We start from the raw sequence: 16,034 nt of genomic DNA, 5'->3' as shown, positions 1-16,034 counted from the left end.
TGGAAAGAAGAGCTGGACATCATAGAGAGGGGTGGGGAGGAGGAGGTGTGTGCAGTAGATATGTTGAACATGTATGTGAGCAATGCCGGGGGGGGGGGGGGGGGGAGGCCTAGTTACTCACATCATTAAAACTGACCTTTTCTTCCCAGTAGTCCCAGGTGATTCCACCTGGATGAGAGCTGACAACATTTCTAATCCTGTCTATGCTGCCTAAACTTTTGCCAGTGTAAATGGCAACTCTTTTAAGGGACTGAATGATATGGTGTTCGAGCTTTTTGCACTTCCTTTCCACCTGACATAACTCCAGCACATTGTGTATAATTTTACGAGCACCACTTTGTATTACAAACCTCTCTTTCCTTTTAGGGTTTGCGGGTGTCATATTATAACAGTCTGACAGACCTAAAGAGCATGTACACTCATTTCAAAATAAGAGAAAAGAAGAAGCAACATACAACATAAAGCAAAACAAAGACGTACATAAGGCATTTGGTTGTTGGCAGTACCGTAAAAGCAGTGGTACAAGCCCGACCTCTTCTGGTACCTCAAGCAACCATAGATCAAAACACTCCCCATCTAAAACTGATACGACATTGGTTGAATAATACAATAGTTTTTTGTAAAAAGTTAAGAGTTATGGCATTTCAGTTTGCTGTAACTTTTAGTATGTTGCATAGATGAACTCTTCTGGACAACTGTTACAATACCGTCTAATAGACATTTGTTTATAAAAAGTACATTTTAATAGAGAAATTTTCAACTAATGAAAATGTGAACAATTCTAAAGACTTACCATCCCAAACAATATCTTCACTTTGATAAACCTCATGATTAATAAAACTGATATGTAGTTATCAAGAGCTTTGCATCTTTCAACTTAATTTTTTACCATGTCATCTGAAAAGGTTCTCGCATTTGGATAGCCACAAGAAGAACACATTTTTATCTAATATGGAATGTATTGGAAAGTGAAAGCTACACATCTTTCTTCCATCATGTATCGCATCATTTACAAAATAGATGCATTTACAGGCTCATACTAGGGCTGGTAAGCAGGAGGTGGAGAAACAAAGATTGTGCCATTGACGTGTGGTTCTTTGTAAAATAGTACATGGTGTAAATGGACACAGTTCTGCTACATGGTACCCACCTTTTTTCCCAGGATTATAATTTTAGCATCAAAACTAATAGGACCAAAACATAAGACTCACAGTAGAAATTCTCAAAAGTGATTTATTCAAAAATGTATATGTACATAAGCATCAAACATGAACAACAAATATGAAAAAAATACGGAGTACACACTCTTCTTATAATAATCTCTCCTATACACAGAACATGGTTTTAAATGAACACTTTGTATGTGATGAATGGCAAAACAAACTAACATTCCTGAAAATTATTCTCATGCATGCATATTTTATAATCTGTTCTTTTTTAACATGTTCACAGCCAAATAATTTGAACCTTCTCATTCACTCTAAGTGTACAAAACAAGGCAGCGTTTAGTTTCCTCTAGCCACCCATGACTAGATATTTCTTGCAGTTTTCATTATTGAGATCTAACATTTTTTATTGAGAAATTGACAGTTAAACAGGTTTATAATGTGAAAAAAATCTATGAATGTGTGTCAATTCAGTACTTTCTGTTACAAAAGTTGATACCCAAATTTAATAAAATATGAATACTTCAGAGACAGGTCGTAAGCTGCATCTTGAGTCCAAGCTTTTATATTCAATATCAGAAATTATAAGATGGCTGATAACAAAATGAAACTACACAGACATCATCAGGCTCCCCAAAATTAACGTACAATGCGGCGAGGGGTGCATGTACTACAAGACCACTTTCTTTGTTATATGTGTGTGTTTCTATCAGCCTTATAATAACAAATACATTCAATTAAGTACAAATATCATTTATGATCTCAGCACAACTCCTCGGTGCTAATTTTCATTGTGACTAGAGTTTGCATTTAAGTCTTTCTACAAATTCCTTCTCCTTCAAGTCACAAAATTATATTTACAAGCTCACACCATGGCAGACTGCTAATAATAGTGAAATGGTCTTATGATAGTTTAGTGTATTGGATTACAATTTATTAAACAGGGAGGTACAGTGGAAATTTAATAAAGACAACTTTCTGATAATGAAACTGTCCAATTCCATAGGCAATTGCAGTGTGATATGATAGAAGACTCCATTGCACTGCAGTAATACTTTTGAATACTTAATTTTTTTACATTAAAATTTAGAGGAAAGAAATGTGGAAGCAAAAGTGCAGTTAAAAAAAAATTTCAAACAATGCTCTTCACCTACTATGAATTATCATGTTAATGGAAATACCAAATTGAACAATAAACAACATCAGGGATATGCAAGCATTCACCCGTGAGTGAATTATACTCTCCACATAGGCACACATACAGCACCGACATCCACAGGTCTCTGGTGATGTGTTTTTACTTAAATCAGAAAAAGAACAGTAGCTCGAAAATTAATGAAATTCTCTGTGTTGTTGTATGTGTCTACCACTATGAATCAATTAGATGTCAAAGAGGGATTATTTGCCCTCATTTTTGTTTATTGCTTATATTCTGCACCTATGCAACAACTGAAGAAGTATGCATTTAACTCATGACACCAACATTTTAAGAATTTATTTCTGTGTCAGTGAGAACCAGAATTAATGTTGTCAGTTTTGTTTAGGCTTATGGACACATCATAATACCTACATGTAAGACAGATAAATAATTTTAAGCTCTGACAAATAGGAGCTCTATCAATATTTTCAAAGCACACAATAAAATGAAACATATGTAGCAATAACTGAAATTATTCATGTTTTTGGGATGGAGTTCCATCACATTTAGAACTGCATCTGATGCCTTGACACATCATCTCAGGTAATTTCTATGTAAATATATCTCAAAACTGTCACCTTACTTCACTGTCATCCCACTCACCAAATAAGGTACATATATAAAGGCAGCATAAGCAAATCATCTTGTTTCAAAATATTGTGAAAAACTGCTGTGAACTGTACTATGATTTTGAATTCTTATGCTACAACTTACAGTGGTGTCATCCAGAATTTCATATACTGACCCAGCTAACAATGAACTCTTGAAGATATTTTTATGGCAGTGTACAACTGCAACAACCACCTGCTATTACAACCATCAGCAGTTTGTCAACTACACTCCATTTTCTCTCCCTTTCATTCCAATTTCTGTGATGCTATGTTTACTTCCAAACTAATTCAAGAACGGGGAGTCCATATGGTCATTTTCTATGCTTTACAATATTAAATGTTACTGAAAAGTTTACTTCAGACACACTGTTAAAAAGACATAAACAAGAAAAGCGTGTAAACCTTGTTGATATTTACTGTCCAAATTATAGTGCCTAATTATGTGTAACTGCAGTGAATTTCTGTAGTGAGCTTCAAAGTGCACAAACATGTAGCCTGTGAGGCAGATGCAACAAGAATATTAATACTGAAATGACAGAGAAAGTTGCACACTTTGGCAAAATCCCACACATCTGTAGATGTCTAATATTACTGTAGACTCACCGAGTTAATAAAAATTATGAAACTGATGTAAATGTTAATTATGGCTATGATAACTAAATTTCAGTAATTGGTTCTAATGGCTACAGTGCACTGATATTTGCTGTTATGCATTTATGAGAATGAAGCTCTTTATATGACAAAAATCCATCTCAAGATAAGTGCCACACACTAATTATTGCTTTATCAGAAAAAAGTTAAAATGAACATACAAACTATCACCTATTTCTTTAGTTATCACTTTAAAAAGAAAATAAATCACTTCTAATGAAACATACTATGTTTTAGGCCTTTTAAAATATACATAGGATGAAAAATTGAGATGACTAGAACTGTGACATGATTTTTATGTACAATGGGAACATAACATATCTCTGTCACTATGAGTCTATTAAAAACACAGCATCATTGTCTTTGGTTTAAAATTCACAAGTGGGACAGGATACATTTGATAAATATTTCTTTTTACAATAATACATTAGATGAAATGATCACATGATGCAGAAACATCAATATCTTTACACATGGTGCTAAATAGTTGAGCAAAAGCTTCCAAATAAAATACACTGCCACAACAGCCTATAAAAATATATAATAAATTATTTAAACACTAAATTCACCAAAAAACAAAAAAATAAGAGTAGTAGAAATTTACAGCTCAAAACTCAACTGTACAGGATGAGTTGTACTTGTGCAAAAAGGTTAAAAAATTATATGCTCTCCAGTGTTGTAATCCCTAACAGGTGAGCAGCAGTCTAGAGGCAATGCACATTTAGTAGAGGCCCAGATTCACATCCTCTCAAAGAGACAAGATAAAATATAGAGAAAACGTAAATTTTCAACCTCTAGGAGTCCCAAAAGCAGGACAATACAAAGTACAAATTCCTTTTCACTGCAGCAAATACAATACTTGCAAATGTACGTTAATGTGAAGTCAATTTTGGAAGTTTCTCACTTTGAAGTGGGCCTTTCCCTCCCTCCAACATTTGTTTGGAGACATATTCATTCCTTAACTTTTTTGTGAGGAAGAAAAACAATTATATTGGGACCTTTGCTGTAAGACAGAATATTTGCTAATAAAATAAATAAATGAAATATGGCACTAAAGCTCAGAAATGATCTTCTCTAATCCACACTGCCGACTATATTTTAGGCAAGATATTGATGACACTTAAACAAGGATAAAATTCCTTTCTCTTAGAATGTAGGATAAAATTCCTTTTGTTCTACGGTATGAGCAATACGCCAGCAATTATTGGAAATTTACTACTTGTGGTCAGAGTCCAATAAGTTTCATTCATTGTGTCTAAATGCACCAATCTGCAGTAGTCACACTGGCTGCATCCTGAGAAATAAAGAGAGTTGTTACCCTCAAAATGCTGTATTTGATCTCTTCTCTGTAGCCCATTCTGCACTGTGTGTGCATGTCTGCGCATTTTGCATATTAACTTGTACACACACATCAGTTTGAGATGCCAGCATTCTTTAGTTCTGCTTCTTTTCACCATTTGCCATCACAACTTCAGCTGCTTCCTTCCGCCTTAGTTGCCAATCAATTACGAGCCTCCCCGTCAACATGAAGAAGAACACCTGTAAGAATTGCTTTTTTGAACTGACATATTTATTTGTACAAACTGTTTAAATATAAGGGCACTGATGTGTCTGCAAATAATGCTGCAAAGTTATTTGGATGATGATCTTTGACCATGGGAATACCAAGAATAGATAGATTTAAGTGTGAATGACAGAAACTCATTTCAAGTGCAATGTTCCTTACATCACAAACACAAAAACTGAAACTAATAAAAGTGGTACAACAGGTCATGGTCTGGTTATAACAACTCTTTCTGCTCACAATCCTGCTTACATATTGTGGGGTAGTCTTCTGCTGTTCAACTAGTCTGAATACATCCACTGAGTTTCATGACACCCTATAAGGGACATTCAAAAAGTTCTCAGTGTAACACAGGTGGCATTCATGAGGGTATAATATCAAGATCTCTGCAATTCACAGCTCTTTAAATGGCATACTGCTTAAACTAGATATGCACATAGATTATGCAAGTCCCTATCTCTGTCACTGTAAAGTTTGAAACCAACATCAGCTTTCATAATGATGAGATTAAACTTTTGAACTATGGCGCTACAGAAGAAAGCAAAAGTTAGATAGTAGATAGACCAAATAAATAATGCGGTAGTATTGCATCAAACTGCGGGAAAGAGAAATTTATGGCACAACCTGCCTAAATGAAGGCATCAGTTATCATTTTGGTAATGGAGGGAAGTATCTCTTCAATATACACACATCAAAAAAAGTTTTGCATCACTCCGGTTCCCTGAACTCCTGAAAATAGACGTTGACTGTGGATAATGTATCACAGACACAGTCCCTTTGACTGTTCAGAGATGTCACTAAACCCACCCAAAGATGTAAACAACCATGCTTGAGCATTCAACCATGATGGAGGAACACGGCTCGTGTTGTCTGTAGTTCAACCATGCCTAGACAGTCAATACCACGGTTCGATTGCGTCCGCATTGTTACTTTGTGCCAGGAAGGGCTCTCAACAAGGGAAGTGTCCAAGTGTCTCGGAGTGAACCAAAGCGATGTTGTTCAGACATGGAGGATCGACACAAAGAGACAGGAACTGTTGATGACATGCCATGCTCAGGCTGCACAAGGGCTACTACCACAGTGGATGACCTCTATCTACGAACTATGGCTCGGAGGAACCCTGACAGCAATGCCACGATGTTGAATAATGTTTTTTGTGCAGCCACAGGACATTGTGTTATGACTCAAACTGTGCACAATAGGCTGCATAATGCACAACTCCACTCCCAACGTCCATGGCGAGATCCATCTTTGCAACCACGACACTATGCAGCACGCTACAGATGGGTCCAACAACATGCTGAATGGACCGCTCAGGAGAGGCATCACATTCTCTTTACCGATGAGTGTCACATATGCCTCCAACCAGACAATCGTCGGCAACATGTTTGGAGGCAAACCGGTCAAGCTGAACGCCTTAGACACACTGTCCAGCAAGTGCAGCAAGGTGGAGGTTCCCTGCTGTTTTGGGGTAGCATTATGTGGGGCCGACGTATGCTGCAAGGTGGTCATGGAAGGCGCTGCAACGACTGTACGATACGTGAATGCCATCCTCCAACCGACAGTGCAGCCATATCGGCAGCATATTGGCGGGGCATTAGTCTTCATGGACGACAATTTGCGCCCCCATTGTGCACATCTTGTGACTGACTTCTTTCAGGATAACGACATTGCTCAATTAGGGTGGCCATCATGTTCTACAGACATGAACCCTATCGAACATGCCAAGGATATATTGAAAAGGGCTGTTTATGGACGATGTGACCCATCAATCACTCAGAGATCTATGCCGTATTGCCATTGAGGAGTGGGACAATCTGAACCAACAGTGCCTCGATGAACTTGTGGATAGTATGCCACACCAAATGCAGGCATGCATTAATGCAAGTAGATGTGCTACTGGGTATTAGAGGTACTGGTGTGTACAGCAATCTGGACCACCAACTCTGAAGGTCTTGCTGTATGGTGGTACAACATGCAATGTGTGGTTTTCGAGAGCAATAAAAATGGCAGAAATAATGTTTATGTCGATATCTATTCCAATTTTCTGTACAGGTTCCTGAACTCTCGGAACCATGGGGATGCAGAAAATTTTTTTGATGTGTGTATTTAGTGGTTATTATATTGGAAGTTTACTTTTACACAGAATTTCTAACAGTTGTCACAGTTGTGCATTCTTTATATAAATGTGAAAGCTTTCTGAAATGACATTTTATTTATTAATCAGTGCATGTATAACAACAGTTACATACCCCAGATCACATAAATTACATCACAAAGGAGTAAACAAAAAGAAACTGTCAATATCAATTTACATGCCTCAACATAAATTAACACCTACACACAGTATAAGTCTAAACGTACAGTCTCTCCCCTTCACTTATTCACAAGACCACAGTTTCTTACACATTATGTGTCTGGCATTGCTAAGTGGTTTTGCGAAAGCATCGGCTAACATTTCTTCAGAAGGCAGAAGAGCAACATCAATAACACTGACTCAGAAAGCCTTATCATAAAATGATATTTTATATCTACATGCTTGGATCTAGAGTTTGTCACTAGATTCTTGGCTAACTGACGGCTCCTTTATTACAACAATATACTGTAACTGACTTTGACACTGCTTGGGTCTACCTCAGACATAAGTTGTCTTAACCACAGTAATTTTTGAATAGTTGATGTTAAGGCCATAAATTCAGCTTCACAGGTAGAAAGTGCAATAATTTTTTGTTTTCTACTAGACCATAAAATTAGAGAGTTTTGCATTTTTATGCATGAACCAGTTACAGTGGGACTGTCGCTGATTTTATTTCCCCTATCTGCATCACTGAAGGTCATTATTTCTCTGTTACCATCTCTAGAAATTATAACACGTAGTTCACGATTCCCTTTAAATATCTAAACAATCTTTTTACTGACAACCAATGAATCTTTTTAAAACAATGATTAGATCTGCTAAGGAGATTTACAGAGAAACACGTATCAGGTCTGGAGATCTGAGATGGATATAGATTTCCTATTGCCTCTTGATAATATACATTATCACCTGATTCGACTGCTACAAGGTCCAAACTAGTGTTGATGTCGGTTTGGCTTTATCCATTCCAAATTTCTCCAGAATTTTTTTTGCACAGAATTTCTGGGAGATCCAAATTTTTCCTTTTTCATCATCCCATGTAATTGCCATGCCTAAGCATTGGCTTACCTGTCCTAAATCTTTTATCTCAAAAAATCTATTTTAAACTGATCCAAAACACTTCTGTCATTTGAGAATAATAGCATATCATCAGCATACAAAGCTATGATGACTAAATTGGTGCCATCTCTGTGAAAATAGATACATAGATCAGTGTTTGATCTGTTTAGTTTCAGTTTTCTTAATACCTCATCAATTTTTTGATTCCAGTTCCTGCCAGCTCATTGGAGTCCGTAAACAGCTTTGTTTGACCTCCATACTTCTCCAGGACTTGAAAAATTTTCTGGTGGAATGAATAACTTTCTGCATTTACATTTCCATAGAGAGATGCAGTAGTGATGTCAACATGGTTGGTCTCCAGGTTCTCTCAAGCTGCCATAGACTCCAGGTTTTCTCAAGCTGCCATAGACAAGAGATATCTAACAGATGCATGCTTGACTACTGGTGCGTAGGTTTCCTGACAGTCAACACCCTGAACTTGAGCACATTCTTTTAGCACTAGGCATGTCTCAAATGTCTCTAATGTACTGCTAGTCCCAGGCTTTACTTTTAATACCCACTTAGTCTTGAGTGGTTTGTGTCACTTGGGTAGCTCTACTTCTTCAAATGTTTTATTACAAACTAGAGATGAAAATTCTTTCTTCATTGCTTTTTCCATTCTTCATTATTTGTCCCTTCCAATTTCTTCACTTGGAAGTCATTCTTTCAAATAGTAAGAAACATGATCAGGCCATGTCTTGGGCTTTGATTCTCTATTTTATCTTCAACACGTAACCTCTTGAACTATGTTTTGATTTTCATGACCTTCATCTTGAGCTTCAGTTTCTATTGAATCACTGTCAAAGCCATAAAAAGATTCATTATCATTTTCTACTGATTTGACTTCTCTTTCAGTCTGTAAATTAATGGTGTCCAGAAGAACTGCTTCTTGTTCCAGTCCTAAGGCATCTGTGGTCTTTGAGCTTGAAAAATTTGCATCCTTAAGGAATTTTACATCCCTGCTGACAGTTATCTGGCAGGTCTCCCCATTGATGAATCGATAGTCTTTGGTTGCCTGACAGTAGTCTACAAATGTACACTTTTGTGACTTCTTATCACATCACTTTTTAGCATGTAATTTCTGATGTTTCAAAAAATTCAGTGCAAATCAATTGAGTGCAGTACTGTAATAAGGTAGGTACAGATGTTAAACTTTCACCCACAGTAACAATATCTTACTGTACAATACAGACATATTTTATGGTAGACACACTATTGATATTACAGTTTTGTGGAATATTTTTTGTGTGTTAGCGTTTCTTTTCTCCCCCCCCCCCCCCCCTTTCTGTTACTGTTTTAATGTTGAACAACGTTTCAGACAGTATTTCCAGTTGAAAGTTAAAAGTTGCACTGTACTGCTTTCTGATGTCATAGTCCAATAAAAGTGTTCCTCTGATAATTACACCTATTTTGCATTCTGATCTTGCTTCCTGTCCTATGGGAGACATATTAGTGAGGTTCTGATATACATGATCATGATGTATTACTTTCACAAGAAAACAATGTTGCAAGAGCTATACTGCTTGATGTTAACGTGCCTTTCTCTTGAGCTCAACACCTCTCATCATGGGGGATGCTGACTCAGTTTTTCAGATGGATTGAGAGGACATAGAGACTTGCATGGGGAAAGTTGTATGTTCACGAGCCTGGAGTCAGTCTTCCAAACAGACTGGAGTTAGTGCAAGGGGCATAACAGCATGTTTGTGGTAAAGGAGTCACCAGACACTATCCTTAGTAAGTACAGCAACGAAGTGCAAAACCATTTTACATTATAAGTAATTATCTGGAGAAAACTGTTTGCAAACCAAAGAATCTGTATGGCTATCCTGATTTAGGTTTTCTACGGTTTTCCTAAATCATTTCAGGCAAACTTCAGAATGGTTTCTTCATAAAGGCCACAACTAACATCTTTTTCTGTCTTTATAGAAGCTTATTCGCTAAACACATTATCTGAAAATTATTTTGAGAAGTTAGTTCATGAGCCCACGAGAATAGTAAATGGTTGTGAAAACACACTTGACCTCTTAGCGACAAATAATCCGGAGTTAATAACGAGCATCAAAACAGATACAAGAATTAGTGAACACAGAATTGACGTAGTGAGACTGACTATTCTAACCCCCAAATTCTTCAAAAATGAACAAAAAATATACCTATTCCAAAAATCAGATAAAAATTCACTTGATGTCTTCCTGAGCGACAATCTCCACTTCTTTCAAATTAATGATATAAGTGTACACCAGATATGGCTTGAATTCAGAGAAATAGTATCAGCAGCTATTGAGAGATTTATACCAAATAAATTAACAAACAATGGAGCTGATCCTCCTTGGTACACAAAACAGGTCAGAACACTGTTGCAAAAACAATGAAACAAACATACACAATTTAAACAGATGCAAAATCCCCCACATTGGTGATCTTTTACAGAAGATTGAAATTCAGTGCAGACTTCAATGTGAGATGCTTATAACAGTTTCCACAATGGAACTTTGTCTCGAAACCTGACAGAAAATCCAAACAGATTCTGGCCATATGTGAAGTATTTTAGCGGCAAGAAACAATCGATGCCTTCTCTGCGCGATAGAAATGGAGATACAATTGAAGACAGTGCTGCCAAAGCAGAGTTACTAAACACAGCCTTCCGAAATGCCTTCACAAAAGAAGACAAAGTAAATATTTCAGAATTCGAATCAAGAACAACTGCCGACATGAGTAACATAGAAGTAGATAACCTCGGAGTAGTGAAGCACCTTAAATCACTTAATAAAAGCAAGTCTTCTGGTCCAGACTGTATGCCAATTAGGTTCCTGTCAGAGTATGCTGATGCATTAGCTCCATAACTGACAATCATATACAACCGTTCGCTCGACGAAAGATCCGTACCCAGAGATTGGAAAGTTGCACAGGTCACACCAATATTCAAGAAAGGTAGTAGGAGAAATCCACTTAATTACAGGCCCATATCATTAATATACTGTGTGAAGAGTTTGACAGAGCACTGAAAGACCTGAGTCGAAACAATTCCCCAGGAGTAGACAACATTCCATTAGAACTACTGACAGCCTTGGGAGAGCCAGTCCTGACAAAACTCTACCATCTGGTGAGCAAGATGTATGACACAGGCGAAATAACCTCAGATTTCAAGAAGAATATAATAATTCCAATCCCAAAGAAAGCAGGTGTTGACAGATGTGAAAATTACCGAACTATCAGTTTAATAAGTCACAGCTGCAAAATACTAACACGAATTCTTTACAGACGAATGGAAAAACTGGTAGAAGCCAACCTCGGGGAAGATCAGTTTGGATTCCGTAGAAATATTGGAACACGTGAGGCAATACTGACTCTATGAGTTATCTTAGAAGAAAGATTAAGGAAAGGAAAATCTACATTTCTAGCATTTGTAGACTTAGAGAAAGCTTTTGACATTGTTGACTGGAATACTCTCTTTCAATTTCTGAAGGTGGCAGGGGTAAAATACAGGGAGTGAAAGGCTATTTACAATTTATACAGAAACCAGATGGCAGTTATAAGAGTCGAGGGGCATGAAAGGGAAGCAGTGGTTGGGAAGGGAGTAAGACAGGGTTGTAGCCTTTCCCCAATGTTATTCAATCTGTATATTGAGCAAGCAGTGAAGAAAACAAAAGAAAAATTCGGAGTAGGGTATTAAAATCCATGGAGAAGAAATAAAAACTTTGAGGTTTGCCAATGACATTATAATTCTGTCAAAGACAGCACAGGACTTGGAAGAGCAGTTGAATGGAATGGATAATGTCTTGAAAGGAGGATATAAGATGAACATCAACAAAAGCAAAATGAGGATAATGGAACGTAGTCGAATTAAGTCGGGTGATGCTGAGGGAATTAGATTAGGAAATGAGACACTTAAAGTAATAAAGGAGTTTTGCTATTTGGGGAGCAAAATAACTGATGATGGTCGAAGTAGAGGGGATATAAAATGTAGACTGGCAATGGCAAGGAAAGCATTTCTTAAGAAGAGAAATTTGTTAACATTGAGTATAGATTTAAGTGTTTGGAAGTCACTTCTGAAAGTATTTGTATGGAGTGTAGCCATGTATGGAAGTGAAACATGGACGATAAATAGTTTGGACAAGAAGAGAAAAGAAGCTTTCGAAATGTGGTGCTACAGAAGAAAGCTGAAGATTAGATGGGTAGATCACATAACTAATGAGGAGGTATTGAATAGAATTGGGGAGAAGAGGAGTCTGTGGCACAACTTGACTAGAAGAAGGGATCGGTTGGTAGGATATGTTCTGAGGCATCAAGGGATCACCAATTTAGTATTGGAGGGCTGCGTGGAGGGTAAAAATCGTAGAGGGAGACCAAGACATGAGTACACTAAGCAGATTCAGAAGGATGTAGGTTGCAGTAGGTACTGGGAGATGAAGAAACTTGCACAGGATAGAGTAGCATGGAGAGCTGCATCAAACCAGTCTCAGGACTGAAGACCGTAACAACAATAACATCATTAACATTAATATGCAGCAGGATTCTGGAACATATCTTGTGTTTGAACATTATGAATTACCTCGAAGAAAATGGTCTATTGACACAGTCAACATGGGTTTAGAAAACAATGTTTTTGTGAAACACAACTAACTGAAGTGTTGAGTGCTACTGACAAGGGATTTCATGTCGACTCTGTACTTCTGGATTTCCAGAAAGCTTTTGACACTGTACCATCAAGCGGCTTGTGGAATATCGTTGTGACTGGATAGCTGACTTCCTGTCAGAGAGGTCACAGTTCATAGTAACTGACGGAAAGTCATCGAGTAAAACAGGAGTGATTTTTGGCATTCCCCAAGGTAGTGCAATAGGCCCTTTGCTGTTCCTTATCTATATAAACAATTTGGGAGACAATCTGAGCAGCTGTCTTAGGTTGTTTGCAGATGACGCTGTCATTTATCGACTAATACAGTCATCAGAAGATCAAAACAAACTGCAGAATGATTTAGAAAAGATGTCTGAATGGTGCGAAAATTGGAAGTTGACCCTAAATAACGAAAAGTGTGAGGTCATCCATATGAGTGCTAAAAGGAATCCATTAAATTTCAGTTACACAATAAATCAGTCAGATATAATGGCTGTAAACTCAACTAAATACCTAGGAACTACAATTACAAACAAATTAAATCGGAATGAACACATAGAAAATGTAACAGACCTACTAAGGAGACTGCCTGCATACACTTGCCCATCCTCTTTTAGAATACTGCTGCACGGTGTGGGATCCTTGCCAGATAGGACTGACAGAGTACATCGAAAAAGTTCAAAGAAGGGCAGCATGTTTTGTACAATCACAAAATATGGGAGAGAGTGTCACAGAAATGATACAGGATTTTGTACTTCATTAAAGTAAAGGTGCTTTTCGTTGTGATGGAATCTTCTCACGTAATTCCATCACCAACTGTCTCCTACGAATGCAAAAATATTTTGTTGACACTAACCTGCATAAGGGGAAACAATCACCATGATAAGATAAGGGAAATCAGAGCTTGTATGGAAAGATATAGGTGTTTGTTCTTTCCGCACACTATATGAGATTGGAATAATGGAGAATTGTGAAGGTTGTTCGATGAACCTTCTGCAAGGCACTTAAATGTGATTTGCAGAGTATCCATGTAGATGTAGATGTATTTATCTATTCAGTTTGTGTGTTTGCTCCTTCCATCTGTGCCAAAACTGAAAAGTTTCCTTCTCCAATGCCAAAACTCAGTGCCGCGTATTGTTCTGTGTTGTTACCGGGCTCATAGAATCCTCAATAAATGGCCTTACCATGAAATTATCCATCTCCAGCTGCAACCACCCCTTCCACAATTACCCCCATCTGTTCAGTCTGCCAGTCCTTAGTCCTCACCAACCTAGCCCTGCACAACCCTGCAAATCTGGCCCAAACCTCCTCTCCATCCATAAAATTCTCATGCTTTACAATCCTGTATCCCACGGTATGCACAACGCCACCTCAAAAAACTCTCCACACCTGTTGACCTCCCACTGCCGCCTTTGGCTTACCACTATCCACGACTGCTATAACAGGCTCCAAATCTCCCCCACATCCCCTGATAGCTGATAAACCCTGTCTCGCAGACGTATTAATCTTACCACACCCTCAAAAACTCCCTTCTACCACCATACAGGATCCAGAACCTAAACAGACCCTAAACGCAGCCATTAACCTTTCCTCCAAATGCCTTAGTATCATTTCTTTCCAAATGCCTCCCCCCCCCCCCCCCCCCCCCCCCCCGCCAAATTTCAATCACACTGGACTTGTTAAAGATCCCCTTTCCTTCCTCCTGGCCCTACAGTGGAAACACATTTCTGCCACCAATCCTTCAAATCTGACTCAACCCAAAACCAATGCTGAACCTTTGACTCAGTTCACTCCTCCATCCAACCGTGATGCACCTGCCCTGCCCCCAAATTACCCTCCGTTAATATTTCAGAATTTCTTAGCCTCAAACCTTGCTTTACCATCATTCCCCAAATTCCTCAACATGGAAGCTAACCTTACATCAACAGAAAGAACTGCAAACCATCACCTAAAATCTGATCCTGACCTTATGATTCCACCTGCTGACAATGGCTCCACCACTGTGGTTTTGAACTGCTGGGATTACCCAAAGAAAGGACTGTGGCAGCTTTCAGATTCGCCCACCTATAACCTGGCCACAATGACCCCATTCCACGAATCCAATAGGATGTCCAATATCTCTTCAAGAACCTTTCACCAGAGTCAAACCCTCTCCTCACTCCCACCACTTCCCACAGTCTAAATCCTACATGCTTCCTAAAGACTATAAACCCACCCAAGATGCCCCATTGCAGTTGGTTATGAGACACGAAGAGTTTCCTCCACCCACTCTTCACAGTACTTGTTCCTTTACCACACAGTGCCCTGCTCATCACTATTGATGGCACCATCCTATGCCATACCACTACGGGGCATCTAGAGGAATCCTTCCCAACCACAAAGAATTCCAAACCCCACCTGGTTCAGATTCATTGATGACATCTTTGTGATCTGAATCAAGGGTGAGGATACCCTATCCACATTCCTCCAGAATATCAACACTTTCTCCCCCATTCAACTCACCAGGTCTCCTCAAGCCAACAAGCCACTTGCATTCAATGTTGATATCCACTTCAAAGATGGCTACATCAGTATCTCCATCCATATCAAACCTACCAACCACCAACAATACCTCCACTTTGATAGCTGCCACCCATACCACACCAAAAAGCCCCTTCCATTCAGCCTAGCCACCTGTGGTCATCACATCTGTAGTAACAAGCAGACCCTCTCCAAATACACGAAGGATCTCACTAAGGCCTTCACAGACCAAAATTACCCTCCCTACCTAGTACGAAAACAGATCTCTTGTGCCTTATCCTTTCAGTCATCCACCAACTCCCAGAGTCCCACTATCGGCCCACAGAGCATTCCCCTCGTGACTCAGTACCACCCAGGACTGGAGCAATTCAATCACATTCTCTGTCAACCTCTCATCGTGCCCTGAAATGAGGAATATCCTACCCACTATTCTTCCCACCCATCCCATACTGGTATTCCACCTCCCACCGAACC

General features: G+C 38.5%; 1 protein-coding gene across 2 annotated transcripts in view; it reads right to left on the bottom strand.

The window, feature by feature from the left end:
• Positions 1-1,215: 1,215 nt before the first annotated feature.
• LOC126100741 (novel acetylcholine receptor chaperone) overlaps positions 1,216-16,034 on the bottom strand; it is a 45,161-nt gene continuing 30,342 nt past the window's right edge. For both annotated transcript variants that reach the window (XM_049911362.1, XM_049911363.1), the window contains exon 4: positions 1,216-5,165. In XM_049911362.1, coding sequence (XP_049767319.1) covers positions 5,061-5,165 — 105 coding nt within the window. In that variant the 3' untranslated portion in view covers positions 1,216-5,060. The remainder of the gene's footprint in view (positions 5,166-16,034) is intronic.

This window comes from Schistocerca cancellata, chromosome 9 (genome assembly GCF_023864275.1).
Source record: "Schistocerca cancellata isolate TAMUIC-IGC-003103 chromosome 9, iqSchCanc2.1, whole genome shotgun sequence".
NCBI lineage: Eukaryota > Metazoa > Arthropoda > Insecta > Orthoptera > Acrididae > Schistocerca > Schistocerca cancellata.
This window is presented reverse-complemented; position numbering and strand designations above follow the sequence as displayed.